Genomic DNA, 17,465 nt, shown 5'->3' on the forward strand with positions numbered 1-17,465 from the left:
CGCCTGGGCGGGGGGTTTTTTTGTCCTTCCTTTCCTCCTCCTCCTCCTCCTTCCTGCCAGCAGTCAGGGTCGGGAGCAAAAAGTTTCAGATTATCTCGTATTCAGCGATCCAGGCGTTCTCGCAGTGGTCCAGCCAAGTGCTGTTTTTTTTTTCAGCAACTTCCTCTTGTAGTTAAAGCCTTCAAGTTCTAGTTTTCCAGTCGCGCTCACTTTAAGTGCTGTGTTCTTTGCTATTAGCCCTTCAAAAGTTCGGGATTCTTTGCAATCCAGTTTCCCACTTCTATATAATTTTTATGACTGTTTATATTGTGACTTTGTCCTCAACGTGAGGAGTAGAAAACCCGTGAAACCAGTTTCACTTTCAGGTTGTTGCTGGAAATGTTTTAAAGTGTAATAATTTCTGCTCAGTGTGGCTTTTAAAAAAAAAAAAAATAAAAAATCCTGCTACAAAGCATATGCTGATCATGGTAGAAACTGCTGCGTGTGAAAAAGTAATTCATTTAAAAAATAACAGCTTAATATGTGGGTGGTAACCCTTGTGATTGTTCACATCTAAAACCAGTTAAAACTGAATGCTGCAGGGCAATCCTCTGTATTTTAAATTAAAATTATTTTGCAGGTTTGAGAACCTGCATTTACTCACTTCTTTGTTGTATTTGCTTATAACAGTCTGATTTCGACTTGCAAGGAATGGATTATAAAGGTTATGAGAGACTCTAATCTGGAACACTAAATGGGAACTAAAACAATATGTTCTTTTAAAAAAACCAGACTTGGTAGGCTAGTAGTCTTTACTTGTTGCTTCTGCCTAGGGATCTGTTATTTTGAGGAAGTGTGCAATGTAAGCTATAGGGGTATAGCAGAGGTAGATACTCTCCTGTGTGGAAGTTATTGTTTATGCCACAAGAATAGTTTGCGTTGATCTTGAGAGTGTGTGCACATGCAAAAGGATTGTAGAATTAAAGTAGGAGTTTTCTTAATTATTGTTCCCTAAAGAGCTAGATGACTGTGGCAGTAATGATAATGTGTACAAAAGCTCCCTCTCATTGGCTTTCATTTCTCTTACCTTCTAAAATTTGATTTAATTTTGCAAGGCTTTTGATACCTTCTGCAAACTGCTACAGCATACCTTCATTTCTCAGGTAAGTTGGTACACTCTGGGCATGTGTCGTATTTTGCTGAATCTGGCTCTGAGCACATGGAGTGAATTCAGGTGTTGAAGACTTTGGTTTTGGGTTGGTGGTGTTTTATGGTTTTTTAAATTTTAAATTGATTAGTTTTTTTTAATAATAAACACAGTGTTTAAAGGGAAGTATTTGTCTCTTCCAAATACTCTTGTGTGTAAGGGCTTTGTAGATTTTCAGTTTTCTCAAAACTTGGATATTTCACATATTAATCATCACACACCCCCTCCAAAGTTGCCTGCTAATTTGATATATTTTTTTATGAAAGAGTCTTTCCTCTTGTGTGAAACCCCCTGGGGAAGAGGCTATGGACAAAACCATTGGCAAACAGCAGAAACTGGCTTCAGACAAAATGCTGTCATACATAGCAAATGAAGAGACAGGAAAAAACATTTCTGTAATTTTCCAGCAGAGATTTTACTTATAATAAGAGTGGAAGGCACATTTCCAGATAGAGGTGAGTTGCTCATATGAAAAAGTAAGTTTGGTTGGTTCTGATTTCCAGGATTCCCAAGATGTTTAGCTTTGGGGGTTTTTTGTTTGTTTGTTTTTAATGAAAGCTGAAAGTATGTTTTCTTTAAATTGGTACCACGTTTGAATTTTCTTTTTTTGTTATGCTATGAGGCACAATTAGACTTCAGTTCCACAGGGGGCAAGCTAGTATTACTAGAGTAAATTATTTTGGCCAGCTTACATTCAGAAGAGTTGTAATAAATTAGTTCCATCGTCTTGTTTCCTTAATGCTAACATCCAGAGCTAAAACTAAGCTTGTAGCATAAAACATTAATAAACTTCTGAAAACAAAAGCTGTGCATCAATCTAGTTCCAACTTGGAAATACAGTATGGGAAATGCACTATCTGTTAAGAATATGTGATTAAAGCAAATGTGTCTTATCACAGGCCCTTAGCTTGAAGGTTGTGGTGACCTCATTGTTGACCTTGGCCTCAAATACCATCTGTCCATACTTCTGTCATGTTTCTGGGGGTTAATCTGAATACAGAAAGTGGTGCCTATCTCTATAGGTGCTGGTAGGCCTTTGTTAAGCTACAGCTCTTGTACTCAAAGCTCTAAATCACTGCCTTTCTGAATTCGAGTGCCAGATTGAATCAATAGTAACATCAGCTGTTTTGAGTGGTTTGAAACCTTTCTGTGACTGTTGTGGATCATCTGCCTTTGGCCAGGATGCACTTAGGGGCAAGGAGTTTGGTTACTTAATAATGGGGTATTTTTTGTAGCAAGTTTTCACCTTCAAAACGCTTTCTTTCAAATTTTTCAATACTTGAGCATATATACGTCATCAAGACACTAAAGCAATTTCCTGAGTAAGTATTTGATGTCTAATTAACATTAAATGGTTGTATTTTGTGTTTTGGCCATGCATTGTTCACTCTTCATGACCAATTTTTTTATGCGGAAAGAGTAGTTATTGCACTCAAAGAGTGTGTGCTATAATGCGCTGACCAAAATCAAGTATGTATATATAATACTGTATATTAAGAGAGTGAGAGAAACTAGTTATTTTTTGTATTTGTTTAGAGTTGCCTTCCTGCTTTTAGGGAAACCGGTTTCCCTAACTATATTCTTTAATCGTACCATTTGCCTTGTGTAATGGTTAATTAAGAGTATTTCTTAAAAATATATTGTTGCCAAGTATTCACAGGGAGGAGAGGAAGAACAGGAAAATGGGAAGTTGGGCAGAATAAAAAAGCAGTTCTTAAGAGTTCCTTTCTCCACCCATCTCTTCAATAAAGAAAAGTATGCAAGAAAACCCCCAAGCAAATAGTCGTACAGGCTTATTGGCCAGTCCCGCTTACCCTAGACTTTGTAGTGCTCTTTCTAAAAATCTTTCCTGTTGAGGAACCAGTAATCTCATTAGGAAAATAAGCCATAGCCAGTATGCCTAAAAGTTTGTCTTGTTCTTTTGTTTGTGCATTGCTTCTGCTTAACGTACCAATAGACTCTCTATTACTGGTGGAGTTACTTAAGCTACTGCTCTTTTGGTATTAACCAGCTACAAAGTTCTGTGTTTTTTTGCACTAAATCCATCTTCTAAGAGTAGGAAGCAGTTTTTTTCCTTGTGTGCTTATATTGTGAAACATGGATTGATTTTACTACATTGTTGTAATTGTTAGATTAAGTTACTACTACTGGTAGTCACTGGTAGATTTTTTGAGTGAAAGACTACATTTTTGTAGACAGTGTTTCAAAATTCAGTGGGAACACCGTGTGGGCAATAAGCTGTTCTTTCTGAGGCTTCCATTCATAGTAGCTACAGGACCTCTATGGTTAGATGTCTCTCTGTCAGCCAGACAAGATATGGCTACTCAGCTGCATGAGCACGCTTCTGCTCATCGCTTGCAAGAACTCGCCAGGAATTGCAGGGTGCTGCTGTTATTAAAGCTGCTGTTCTATCTCAGTTACAGTTCTGTTTGAGGCATATATTGTCCTTTTTGTAAGGATGCCACTTTTGACCATTGAGTTCAGAGTTGTACCCCAACTTTTTTTCTGTTTTAAATGTTAGACGGGGTTTGTGAAAGAATAGGACCTCTGACTTCTGCAGGAAGGGTTATAAAAGATTCCACTTGTTGGCTTGTCTCTACAAATGCTGTCTCTCGACATGGGTTACAAAGAACCTTAGCGGTGTTTATTATCAAAATAGAAATGTTTTGATCTGCTCTAGCAAAATTCCAGCATAGGTATTTGCATGTCATCTTCCTAATTTCCACCTACTTCTGTGCACAAAGCACTTTGGGGTTTTTATGTGGCAAAACTGTACCTTTTCCAGGTCTCACAAAACATATTTTGAGTATTTTCCCCAGAATTGCAATCTGGATGACAACTATAAATTAACATTAAGAATGTCCTATGTAACTTGTCTGGCAAATGTGGTCACTTCTGGCAAAAACATGGATAAAAAAGTTTTAGAAAAATTACGGTATTATTTTAAGACAATAAGCAAAGCTTCTGTTTTGAATCGCTGATAACTTGAACTGAGACAAATTGGCCAAATATAAAGTAAATGGAGAGGTGATATATAAGACTTGTTTTGACAGTGTAGTTACGCTCAACAAACTTGATGATTGCTACTTAGGAACTTGTACACTGTTGAAGAATTATTTTCTTAGTAGAGAGCCCAGCTTTCTATATAGACTGAAAAATGTTTTCTTTCTCATCTGTGGATGTTCTGGCGAAGAGAGCTTGGCAGTAGTATTGAGGTTCTGAATGTATGTTATGCAAAAGAAGAACCAAAAAAAAAATGAGCCAGCTGTGCTATTGTAGTATCTGCAATTCTAATCTGCACCGTGCTTCAACTTGCCTAGAGCAGCCTGTCTTCCCTTGGGTGCCACTGGTCCTTCGTCTTGCTTCCAATCTCCTATATCTTCTTTGGCCTTCTCTTGCAGTGGGAGCAGTTCTGGTTATAGGATTTCTTTACTGTAGGATCAGGAGGTGGGCTGTACTTCTCTTCTTTCTGAGCTGCTATGGCATTTCAAATCTCTGCCAGCAAAGTACTGGGCAAAGTAAAACTGCCATGTGGGTCCAGAGTTGTCCAGTCTGGAATGGAAAAGGGATGTCCCAAGACTACGATGTACTGCAGCCTCCACTGAAGGGCTGAAGTCCTCCTTTATGTGGGATGAGGCCCTAATCTCTTGGTGAAGTCAGATGAGATGATTTATGGAGGATGAGTGAATGAGGAGGGAGATCCTGCACCTGGGCTCTGAAGCACCACTAATATCTATCCACAATACTAGAAGGCATCATGGTGTTCTGGTATTACAGCTGTGAATGGTTAATATGGCATTGTATTTTATTGCTTAGCAGAGACTGTGGTCAATAAAAGTTAACTATTCTGAGACATTAAGGAGTTCATGAAATCTTGAGGAAGATGAGTAGTCTGTGTTCTGATCTGTAAATTACTGGCACTGTTTGCAGAACACTGTATCTATGGCAACATTGTGCTTTACTTGTGTGTTAATCTACACACACGTGCACACAAAACAAGTAACTGAGCTTGCCTCTTGTTGGCTGATAGCATTGTAATAATGTGCAGGTGTGACTTGTTACCAGTGCAGGTCAGGACTAGGTTTTGTTCTGCTGTTGCTCAGTGTTTACTCTGATGATTGCGACTGTTACCCTGGCTACTTGAGGCAGATGTCAGTGCCTTCAGTGAGTTGACAAGTTATGCCCTATCCTAAGTTTTGATTGGTTTTAATATAATTTTGAATTGTTAGCTGGGGAATGTGTGCAGAATCAGCATTACACTGACTTTTTTGTTGTTTTGTTTCAGAGTTGCTTTAAGTGTTTTAAATTTGTTTACCTTATTGCGTAACCTTTTGTGCTTACTAGCTTTTAGATTTTTTTTGTTTTTTAATTGGATGCTAGGATTGGGTCACTGTGGAAATCAGTTTTCCCTTTTAACTATAATGAAATACTTCCATAATAAGATTTAGTCAGATTGTAAAGGAGAATGGAGAATATTATAATAAAGGGATAGCATAGCAGAAGAAGGCCCGGATGAGAGAGCCAACAATAAAGATGGTCAGGCATATACTCTCTAGGAAAGGGATTTGGGGAATTACTGTGATGAAATCTTAAAGCTATGAATCCAAATGCAATTTAAGAAGGAAAAGTCCAATGACATATTGTTATTTTTCTGTCTACAATGACTTTTAAATAAAATTAGCTCTTGGAAAAGGAAGTAGAGGCAAAGGCTTTCTTAATCTTTTTTTCTCTTTTCTTGGCTGTACTTAATTCTCCTAACTTGTGCTTCTATTGTAGAATTTATCTTTGTCTTCTCTTTATCTGTTATTTCCTCTCAAACTTAGTAGATACTGTTAAGGATAATGGCAATAATTTGAATTTTTAAAAAAAATGTTTCTAGCTTAATGAGGGCAGCTCTTATAGCAGTAGCCTTGTTTCAGTAGAACTGTGTAAGATACTAATAAAGTTTAAATTGTGACTGTATTAAAATGCATATATTTGATGTGCAACAGAAAAAAAGACATCAGTTAATTTATTGTTTATAATTCTTTAATGTCTTTGCTGGAAATTGCTTAACTGTTATGTGTTCTTCAAAATTGTGTGTTTTTTATTTTACCTCGGATTTTTTTGTGGTAGGAAAACTATTATGTAACAAGTTTTCATATATGGCAGTGCAAATTAGTCACCTTTCTATCTTTTTAGCATTTATACAGACCCTATTGCCATAGTAACTGAGCTCTTCATAATTGTTAATGTATTAATCCTCAGAACATCCCTGTGAGGTAGAAAGGTATTCCTGGTTCACACGTGAGAAACTGAATCATAGGGAAGCCAAGTGATTTATCGATAACCTCACAAGCCAATGAGAGCAGAGATACTTCCATTTCTGTTCCTAGGGAATAGTGCTCTCTTGGTTGAACTGTCTTTTCTCTGCCCAGCTTTCTCAAATGAATGAATTTTAGTGAAATTGGCTGCAGCCATCTGGAATGTGCTCATTTGCATACAAGATCTGTGTGGCTGTCATTATTCAGCAAATCGGGATTAACGAACTCTGAAGATAGCAAGAAAAAGAAATGTATGGACTGCTACTGTGTTTTCTCAGTGGATTGTGAGATAGATTTTCCTTCCTGTATATCGCAATACCAAAAATTGGCTAGCTTTGACTCTACTACCACTAATTTAATTGGCAATATGTGGCTCATATATCTGTTCTGATACAGCATTTTTCTAGTACATCTACTTTAGAAGGCTGACTTTGACCTTTGAAAATTTTAAGCTTGACTTTGTAATATTTGCATTCAGAATGCTCTGCTATTCTTTGGGATTTTTTGTTTGTTGGGTTTTTGTTGTTCTTTCATTTTTAGACAGAACATACTTCACGAGCAGAAAGGAAAAGACGTGATTCATTCGGGATGTTTGACGGTTATGATAGTTGTAGTGAGGACACGAGCAGCAGCTCCAGTTCAGAAGAGAGTGAAGAGGAGGTTGCTCCTTTGCCGTCCAGTCTCCCAATTATAAAGAATAATGGACAGGTCTATACGTACCCAGATGGCAAATCTGGCATGGGTAAGTATGTGGTGCATGAGTACAAAGAGTTTGATATTTATGCTTTTCATCTGTGCTGTGAGTTGAGGGTCCCATCCCAAATGTTGGTACCGATTGAAAATGGACTAAAACAGCTGAAGGGTTGGGGGTGGGTGGGTTGGTTTGGGAGGGGGGAATTGTTTGGGTTTTGCTGAACTGAAATAAGATAGACTTTGAATCCTACTGTCAGGAAAGAAGTAGCATGGGAACATCCACCCTCCCACCAAATCAGTGTTGTGTATGTATGCACATGCGTGTGTATGTTGTCATGTATGTTGCTTTTATTCTTTGAGCTTTGAGGAGAATGTCAGTGTGTTCTCTCTACACTTGGGCATATGTTCTGTCTACTCTTTGTTATGTATATGATATATTAAAATTTCTTCCTATACTAGGAGAACTTCATACTGCTGCTTAAAGTCTGTCAGTGTATACCTGTTCACTGCCCACTAGCTGTGAGCTAGAGTATACTGGAAAGAATAAAAAAAGGGAAGATGGCTTTTATCATTGGGGAAAAAATGTTTTGGCCAAAATCATTACTGATTAGCAGAGCAGTCTACTGGGTAGAATCTTGGTATTGTCTCATTGGCATGAGTTGGTCACAAACTCTTATTCATCATGGAACAACTCAGTAGGTGATGCTGTCTACCTCTGAAGCGTATGATTCCAGCTAGGGTACTTTTTGGTATACTAATTTATGATTCAAAAGAGAGATCCAGTTTTATTTCACATTGGAAGTATTAAATATTTGGAGGAAATCAAGATTGGCAGGCCCAAATTCAAAGCAGACATTTCCTTGAGAACCATAAGAACACAAAAGTGGGCTTTAGCTGATTTTAGCTGGGTCATTCACTTCTACCAGTGGCAAAATTAACAGGGAGCACAAAGAAGGCAGCCTTTCCCCAATGAACTTGAGGTTCTTAGTGTTTCAGTGATACTTGTGGTATTGTTCTTATTTTAAGTTATTTTTCTGTGCAATTTTCTTAAGGGTCAAACACTAAGAAACTGTTTGGTGGTACCACCGATAGGACCTTCCTTCTGTCACTTTTGTTCTGCATTTTTACCGAGGTCTTTGTTGCAATCTTAACATTTGGCTTTTTCTTTCCTTTGATTAGCCACATGTGAGATGTGTGGGATGGTTGGTGTCCGTGATGCTTTTTACTCTAAAACAAAACGCTTCTGCAGTGTGTCATGCTCTAGAAGCTATTCATCGAACTCCAAGAAGGCCAGCATTCTGGCCAGACTTCAGGTAGCGGTACAGACACCATTTTCTTTATATACTTATTATAGTCTGTGTTTGTAAAACGTGTACATTCGTTAAACTTGCATGATGTTTTAAGATAAATCAAGTTTCTTAGCACGTTAAAATTTTCACACTAGTAATCTTGTAAGCTAAAACTCATAACTGTATCAGTCATGAAAAATTACTTTGCTCAACAGAGCAAATTCCAGAGAATACTGACAACTTATTTCATTTCTGCTGCAGTGGCCCTTCTGCAAGAAAAAGATCAGGAAAAATCTTCAGTCTACATATGTAGTGACTTGAAATTCCGTACATCTCATACCCAAGATATTTTCTGGCTTTAGAGAGCATAAAGGTTTATTTAGCATTGTTGTGTTCTGGTTTTGAGGGTTATCTTAAGTGTATAGATTTGCAAAATGGGGTTGTGTCTGTTCACTTAAAATATTAACCAAATAATACTGTAACATTCCTCTTTTATTGGATGTCAGGAAATTATATCCTATCTCAAATTTGTTGCAACAAATACCAAGAAATTGCATGGGTATAAATGAAATTAGAAGTGCTTCCTTTTGACCTGCTTTTAAAAGCTATCTTTTTTTCAGGTTAACAACAATGAATCTATAATGCTGTTCAAGTTGGAATACCAGTACTTTTTGGACAGTCTTTGCTACTGGTTTTTAAATTTATTTAATATTACATGTAGTTTTGTGATACTTAGTCAACTTCCATTCTGTGTTGTTCTAATTTTAGTTAAATGTACCAGAGATGTGCTACAGATATATGGAAAATACCTGATGGGAGTTTATTTACTTAGCTTTTTTTTGGTTTAGGGTAAACCTCCGACAAAGAAGGCTAAAGTTCTACAGAAACAACCTTTAGTGGCTAAATTAGCAGCATATGCTCAGTACCAAGCAACTTTACAAAACCAGGCAAAGACTAAAGCAGGTAATGGCATGTAAACAGAACTGGAACAAATTCTTGGTAATACAAGATTTGTGGCTCATGAGCAGCTTCCTAAATAAAATAACTTTCTCTTAGCAGCTGTCCCTGTGGAAGGTTTCAGCTGGGGTAACTACATCAATAGCAATAGCTTTACAGCAGCTCCTGTTACCTGTTTTAAACACGTAAGTATTTTTCAATACGTGCTATCCTTTTGTGTGTGTGTGTATGTGAGAGAGAGTCCCTTTTAATTCTTGAATTCATTTTTTGTAAAACATCCATATGCAAATATGTTTCATGGCCTTGGACTATGAAACTTGTATTGCCTTCTAGACAGGTATGTTTGGTTTTGTATCCCTTAAAACCTGTGCTATCAGTTACTGTCATTGTACATGCTCTCATAAACTAAGAGAAAAGTAAAAGGAGGACACTTAAAAACTTGTCAAGTTACTTCTCTTATATTCGAGGCGCAAAATCATCAAATGCACTATAGAATATCAAACCAAGCAGGTCATACAATATTAGAAAAGTTAAAAAAGGCTTTGTAGATTGAGTCAGGCTTGCTCCATTATGTTGGAACTGATCTTTTGGTCACATATTTGGATTTGGGATTTTTTTCTTAGTTTTTGATCAGATTCCCCCTGTCTGATGCTGCCCGGTAGTGCAGAAACGAGGAAAATAAAGGCTTTTTATAAATCTGAAATGAAAGAGGTTAATTTTCTTCGTATTAGGGTTACAAAAATTCTAAGCAAAAAGTCGTCAGTCATTATAGAATGTAATTGGGGGATGAGAAAAATTTAGCAGCATCTACCTTTAATGTGTGTGTTAAATTCTGATTATTAGATCTTGTTTAAAATAGTATTTTCGGTCTCTTAAAAAAAAAAACAACCCAACTTTCTGAGACTTTTCTAAGCATACTTTTTTATTTGGGAAGTTGAAGTGTTCCATACTCTTGCAAAAGTTTTAGTTTGCTCAAATGTTTCTGATGGAAATTGCAATCAAAACAAACATTTTGTTTCATGGAAGTTCTCCATAAAGAAGAAGATGCTTTTTTTTCTGTCCAGTTCTGGAGTTCATGCTGAGCCCTGTCAACTCATAAATCAGTAGGAGTTGAGGGCTCTTGGCAGTTGGCACTTTCTGAATAGCAGCCTTTATGCTCAGAGGCCTCAACTATTGCCCGGAACAGGGCCTTGCATTAGTATAGCTTCGTGAATTTGTATCAAATTCCACATGCTTAAATAAGCATGTTTGTACTTTGCTTTCACTGTTATGTACATGCTATAGTAAGTAATTTCATAAATATATTTCAAAAGGTACTGTTTTATGGCATGGGCTGTGTTATTATAAGAATAAATGCTTCGTGATATACAGCATCCTTAATTGGGATATAGCTACAATAGCTAGATCACTTGTAAATTATGCTATAACATTCCATATTAAAAGGAGTTATATCTTCCTTTCTTACTGCTTCATTAATTAAGTTGAATGGTACCCCAATAAGGTGAACAGATACAATACTCATGTTCATATTTTACCTCGAAAATTTTCATAAGCTATGTCGCAGTGGTAATACTAAGCCTGAGTGTTGTTTCTTTTCTGTCCCTGTTTTCCTTGTGTATACAAGTAGAATGCAACTCCTGCAATCTCCTTTGGAGATTCCTACTTTGGACATCAGTTAGTAGCAAGCATGTGATTTGCATTTAGTTTTACCATAATTATTTCTTTCAAAAATGTATTATTTAAACCAGTCAGAATCTAAAAATGCATTAGTACTTTTGTTAGATCCTTCTCTCTTTATCCCAATCTCCGTTGATAATTAAAAGAAACAATGTTTTGTTGTTTCTCTGGAAAGATTATTGCTATGTTTTCTGTGTACTATGTTGCTTTGATTCATAAAAGTTTGTATTATTTTATGTTTGTTTACCATTCATATTATGGATTCCATGCACGTTGTGTATGTCCATGAGATTGAATATATAAAACTTCCTCTGTTGAAAACAAAAGTTTTGAATTGGCAGTAAAATCATAACATGTCTACCCTTAAATATTTAGATTAGATAAAAGATGTATGTGTGTATCTGGATGGATATTTGGTAGCAACCAATGGGATCAATATCAATGAAAACTTAAAGGAATTATAAGCTGTGGGACTTGGCTTATTGATTATTAATAACCGGACAAACTTTAGTATTTCAGGTATGGTGTAATATTCCCAGATTTTTTCTTTTTTTTGCCTGGGAAGTTATTTCCTCTTCAATTTAAAATAGTTGTATTTTAGAATTAAAACATTTAAATCTCAAAGTTATCTCTATCTCTTTCTCTGTATGAGAAGAATTAAATTCAAAGTCTTTTGATGAACTTAATGTACATTTTATACTTTCACCTTACCTTCATTCCAGATTTCGGTGTTGAGTAACACTAGTGAAATTGACAAGTAGTGGTACAACTCTGCCCACTTCATAGTTCAGCAAACTGAATTAGGGAAGCTGCTTTGGTTTGTATCATATAGGAACCTGTGACAAAGCCAGAATTACAGTTTGTGCACTATGCAGCTTTTTTGGTCAAATTGTGTTCATCAGACACACAGCAGTAGCTGATGCAAGGAGGAAAGCTCTTAATTTAATGTTTTTAATATTGTGTTATAGCTTAGTAAATACAATGTGTTCATTGCCAGCCTGCATTCCAATTTCATTTTCTTCTAAACAGTTTTTACTTTTTTCTAGATTTGATTTTACTAGCTCAAACCATTCCTAGAAATGAAAGCAAATATAGTGCTTTGAGTCATTTGTCAGTACTAATTGGCGTACAGCTTAATGCACAATTAATAGTAATATTTCTTTTCCACTCTGTTGCTAGTGAGGTGCACATTTCTGAAGTTAGGAATTTTTCACTCTTTCTTCCAGTTGAATTTTATTCTAAGCTGAAATATTTTCATTCTTTTGGTTTCTTTTGTTATGAAAATAAATAAATAAATCGTTTGCTCCGAGGGATCGTTTCCAGGATTTTACAGTAGGTGGCAGTGCTTTGCTTTGAACTTCTAATTTTAAACCATTTGTCTCCTCTGGCATTACCCTTTGTGGGGGTACAGTTCACACACAAGGTTTCAGTATAGTACCCTTATACTTCAGGAGTTGGTAGCATCACTTTGCTATTAAAGTCCTGATTCAGGTTTCACATCAGAAATCATGGCAGTGTTAGAAGCCAGTTACTTAACCCAGGAGCTCTTTGTTCAGCCAGGCCTGTGGGGATACTTAGCCTTTAGCTCCTGTCAAACAGGACCTTCCTGATTGCAACTTACCTTGCAGAGGAGGCAGCTGCTGCTCACAGATAAACCCTCCCAGGTCATCTGCCGGAGCAGGAAGGGATGAACCAGATCTTCCTTGTTTGGGAATGATATGAAGTGGATCTCTTCGTCATGAGTCTGAAAGGTAAATTTGTTCTTACCTGTAAATTATGGTTCTGCTAGTTCGCACTATGCCAATCCAGACTTCAGAGTTACCCTTCCAGCCAGCAGATGAATAAGACTTAACAGTTACATAGTGCTTTTCGAGTTTTTCAAAGCACTGTGCAAACATTGATTAATCGGATGAAGCCAGAGAAGACATGAAGGAAGACAGCTGTTATAGCCTTGGTTTATCCAGTCTTCCTCCCCTAAGAATATTCATAATGAGTGAAAAAGGGAAAGATGGTGCAGTATACCAGCTATACTATAAACCATCACTTCAGGGACAGTAATGTTATCTGGCATTTCAGTAGTGATGCTACACAGCATGGCTTCCTTCTTCTAAAGGGTGAGCCATATGGATTGGTGTAGGAGAACTAGCAGAACCAATATTTTCACAGACAAGGACAAATTTAACTTTCTGCTATTTCCCTCTATACCAATCCACGCTCTAGAAATAAGAAATTGTGACATTTAGTTGATGTTATGAGATGTGATTTGATGAGCTTTCCCCTTTGAATCAACTGAATAGGTGAGCAGGCAGTAAAATATATTTCAATTAAATGCAGCTGGATTGTGAAATTATTCAGCACTGCTATTTTTTATTGTTTGGCCTCATCTGTATCTCTATACAAGGCAACAAGGCTTACTAAAAATACGGAGTTGGAAAAATTTATTTCCCCAATTCAATTCAGAAAGCTACGTATGTTGATTTGGAGATGATAGCAAATATGTAATAGGACTTGATTAAGAAGCTGTATCTGCCTATTTTGTGTGTGAAAATAAGCCATCATCTTTCAAGTTGTTTTTTTTCTCTCTCTCTGCCAGATGGCAGAAAAGAGCTCTGCGGTCTAGACTGGTGTAGATGGGACATAGCAGAACATGAAGAGACCAGGCTTCAAGAATAAGAAACTGGCATAATTGTAATAACTTGTTTTTCCTTTAATAGTTAAAACTAGTTTTAAGTTTTGCATGCCTAGCCTCAAATATTTTTACTACTGAAGGGTATCCCTTTTTAAGATAAGTTTGGCTTTTAGTGCTGCTAGTTGGCTATTGCTGATTGCCAGCAAAATTCCAGTACTGTGATTTCCAGTCATTCAGGATTAATCCAGATTTCTTCACTTCTGGTTTCTAGCCAAAATTCTGTGAAGTTGGAGGCTACTCCCACTGAGAGGTTAAATTATATGTGTTTGCAAAGAGCTTTGTAAATGAGACACAGCCCTAGAATACTGTCTGTCCGCTACAGTACAGAACCAGAGGGTCCCTTCAGTTGTCCTTGTGACATCTGGATAATCTCTGAACTGATAAGAATTTTTCTCAGAACACCTTAGAATTTATATCACTGTTGTAGAATATCCCAAATCTGAATCTTCCCCTTCTTGGTGATCTGAAGTTTAATGTAGACACATTCTCCATTTTGTTACTAATATAACTTCAGTTGAGTAACTTTTAAGGTTTTAGATTCTTCAGCACTGTATTTCTGATATCTCTACAATTCCAGCTTTGACTATCTTTTCATGGTGCTCTGGTCAACAAAACCTTCTTCTTGAAATAGCAAGCTAAATGTAAGTTTTATCTCTAGTTCCCACAAATCCTTAGTATTCTTGTTACTAACACATTAGTCTAACCCTTCAGGATGGTCTGTGAAGAGTCCAGCTCTGAATTTCATTTTGGCATTTGCTAAAAAGGTGCCACTCAGCCTTCTGTTATTTTCGCTCGCTTGATGGAATGATCAATTGCGAGTGGTATGAAAGCCTGTTTCTCTGAGAGAATGTGGACCAGTGGGTGATAAGCCCTACCATAATAAATCATCAGAATAGATTCAAGAAATAACTTCTATGCACTTTTTCAGGAACGTTTTTGATTTGCAGAATTTTAAGGTTTTGATGTCTGTGGTACAGGTATGAATTTCAAGTACCATGATCTTCTCGCAAGTAGAATTGCAGAGGAATTAATCCGTTCTCGGTAAATTCAGTAGCTTGCACCTAGTTGAAGCATAGTAGAATAAAGCTGACCTGTGAGTAAATGCAATTTGTGCTTGTGCTTTAAGATTTTTGAACTTGGAATCCTATAGTTACTGCAGGAAATGGACAGTAATAATTGTATACAATTACAACACTACACAACCTTCAAATCAAAAACTAGGTTTTCATAGAATGTTTTCTAAACATATGCTTATGTCTTATCACGTATATTGATTGTGTTGTCTTTTTAAGTCGCTTGTAAAACACTGATACAACAAAAAATAATTCTTTTCATGTGGTGAACTGGTGACTTTTTCCTCCCTACATTAATGATAGGCACCTATGGGGACATGCTGGGGTGATATCTCAGAAGGAGTGCGAGTCGAGGTTCCAAACACCGACTGCAGCCTACCTACCAAAGTCTTCTGGATAGCTGGAATTGTAAAATTAGCAGGTGAATATATTTTAGTTGGAATGATTAAAATAATCAGAATAACTGTGTGAAGGGAGCTCTTAATGTAGTCAGTGGTCACATGGGTAGTAGAATGCTGAGACTGGTTAGGTAGTCAGACCTGTGTCAGCAGGTTATATATTTTAGCACTATTGCTATGTTACACTGTTTTACAGTGGATTCAGTGATGCTCGGGATCGCCTGGGGTGGTTTCTGTGTTGCCTCAGAGTACAGTAAGAGCGGTGGAGGATGAGGAGATAGGAAATTATATAATAGCTAGCAATAGCTCCTTGTACAAATCACTTGGTTAAAAGTTAAAAATTCAAGGTCATATAGCTAAGATATGAAAAAGCACATATTGTGAGTAATTAATTTTGTCCTCCATAAAATTTCTAAAGGTTTATAGTTCAGGAACCTTAATTAAAATTTTACTTACATGATAGCACATGTACATTTATTGAAGTAATCCATTCTGTGCATTAATAACATGCAGAAATGTGCAGCAAGAAAACTGTTCTATAAAAAGTTATAGTCTAGCAAATACAATGTAATATATCTTATGATGAGTAAAGAAATATTAATACATATTTTTTATAATCTTGTTTAACTTTTTTTTATAATCTTGTTTAACTTTTTTTTATAATCTTGTTTAACTTTTTTTTATAATCTTGTTTAACTTTTTTTTTATAATCTTGTTTAACTTTTTTTTTATAATCTTGTTTAACTTTTTTTTTATAATCTTGTTTAACTTTTTTTTTATAATCTTGTTTAACTTTTTTTTTATAATCTTGTTTAACTTTTTTTTTATAATCTTGTTTAACTTTTTTTTTATAATCTTGTTTAACTTTTTTTTTATAATCTTGTTTAACTTTTTTTTTATAATCTTGTTTAACTTTTTTTTTATAATCTTGTTTAACTTTTTTAACATCTTTTTTTTTTTTAAATGGGTTTGCTTTCTTTCAGGCTACAATGCTCTGCTAAGATATGAAGGCTTTGAAAATGATTCAAGTCTTGACTTCTGGTGCAACGTTTGTGGGTCTGACATCCACCCAGTTGGTTGGTGTGCAACCAGTGGGAAGCCCCTAGTCCCTCCTCGAAGTATGTAAATAGTAGCCTTACTGATTGATGTAATAGTCTTTATTAAACTAAATCTGCTCATGGTCCAGATATCAAAGTATTTTTTTTACCATAGAACTCTCTAAACAGTTATGAATGAATCATTTTAACTTATGGAAAAAGAAGGACTTGACTGGTGCTGAAAGTGTTTCTTGGAGTAGCCCATCTGATGCAACTTAAAGTTTTTAAGGTCAAGGTGGAAGCGGTTAGCTAATCAGTGATGTGAACATGCACTGATTTTACTTATATTTTGTTATAAAATTCTTTGCCCTGACATACCCATAAACTTAATCTTGGGTAGCATTCATTCTCTAAAGAGTTTTTTGTCATTATTGTCATCCAGGCCTTTTAACAGTCATCTGGGATTTCTTCTTTACATATTCCAGACTCTAATATTGTCTCTAATGGACACAATTAAAAATCAGTGGCTTATTTTTTCCCTTCATTTGCAACAGCCATCCAACACAAATACACAAACTGGAAAGCTTTTCTAGTGAAACGACTTACTGGTGCCAAAACACTTCCTCCTGACTTTTCTCAGAAGGTAAGGCTGATGCAATATCAATGATGTACTATGAACAAAATTGCAGCACAATGTGAAGAACTGAAGTATTTTGCAATGGCACATTAGCTCCTTTTATAGTGGAGATGATTCAGTAGTTTATTCTCTTAGATACAGTTTTCCTTGAAATCTCTATTCTCCGTTTATGTCCGCACTTGTCAGTATGCTTTGGAAAACTGTTTCCTCTAGCAGAAAGTAATTTTCTTTAAAAGCTAGTCAGTCTATTTTATTTTTAAAATACCCCAATTGAAAAAAAAAAAGTGTTAATAAGCTACCCTGTGATATGCAAGAAAAATCAAAACTTTTTTCTAATTCAGGAATTATTTTTGTCATACACTATTCCAAAAAAACTGAACAAAATGTGTTAATGTAACACATTTAAAGCAAGTACCTACTTTTTGAATGTTAGTATTTTTTTGTCTGCTCTGGATTAGATCTTTTTACTGTCTTTAAGTCATGTCTTTAAGTATGGCAGCTGTCTGTGTAGGGTGCTGTAAGTTTA

The 17,465-nt window shown here is 36.0% G+C and overlaps 1 protein-coding gene across 10 annotated transcripts in view; it reads left to right on the forward strand.

Annotated features, from left to right (window-relative positions):
* Positions 1–17,465, forward strand: part of MBTD1 (mbt domain containing 1) — a 31,943-nt gene that overhangs the window by 301 nt on the left and 14,177 nt on the right. Inside the window, exons 2-10 of one of the 10 annotated variants that reach the window (XM_014951203.1) lie at positions 1,095–1,142; positions 1,453–1,641; positions 7,030–7,231; positions 8,362–8,501; positions 9,320–9,434; positions 9,528–9,613; positions 15,171–15,288; positions 16,249–16,383; positions 16,857–16,945. In XM_014951203.1, the coding sequence (XP_014806689.1) occupies positions 7,078–7,231; positions 8,362–8,501; positions 9,320–9,434; positions 9,528–9,613; positions 15,171–15,288; positions 16,249–16,383; positions 16,857–16,945 (837 nt within the window). In that variant the 5' untranslated portion in view covers positions 1,095–1,142; positions 1,453–1,641; positions 7,030–7,077. The remainder of the gene's footprint in view (positions 1–1,094; positions 1,143–1,452; positions 1,642–7,029; positions 7,232–8,361; positions 8,502–9,319; positions 9,435–9,527; positions 9,614–15,170; positions 15,289–16,248; positions 16,384–16,856; positions 16,946–17,465) is intronic. The other 9 variants (XM_014951132.1, XM_014951141.1, XM_014951148.1 and 6 more) reach the window with 9 other exon arrangements.

The sequence above is a fragment of the Calidris pugnax genome, unplaced genomic scaffold (genome assembly GCF_001431845.1).
Source record: "Calidris pugnax isolate Ruff unplaced genomic scaffold, ASM143184v1 scaffold9, whole genome shotgun sequence".
In the NCBI taxonomy this organism is placed as follows: domain Eukaryota; kingdom Metazoa; phylum Chordata; class Aves; order Charadriiformes; family Scolopacidae; genus Calidris; species Calidris pugnax.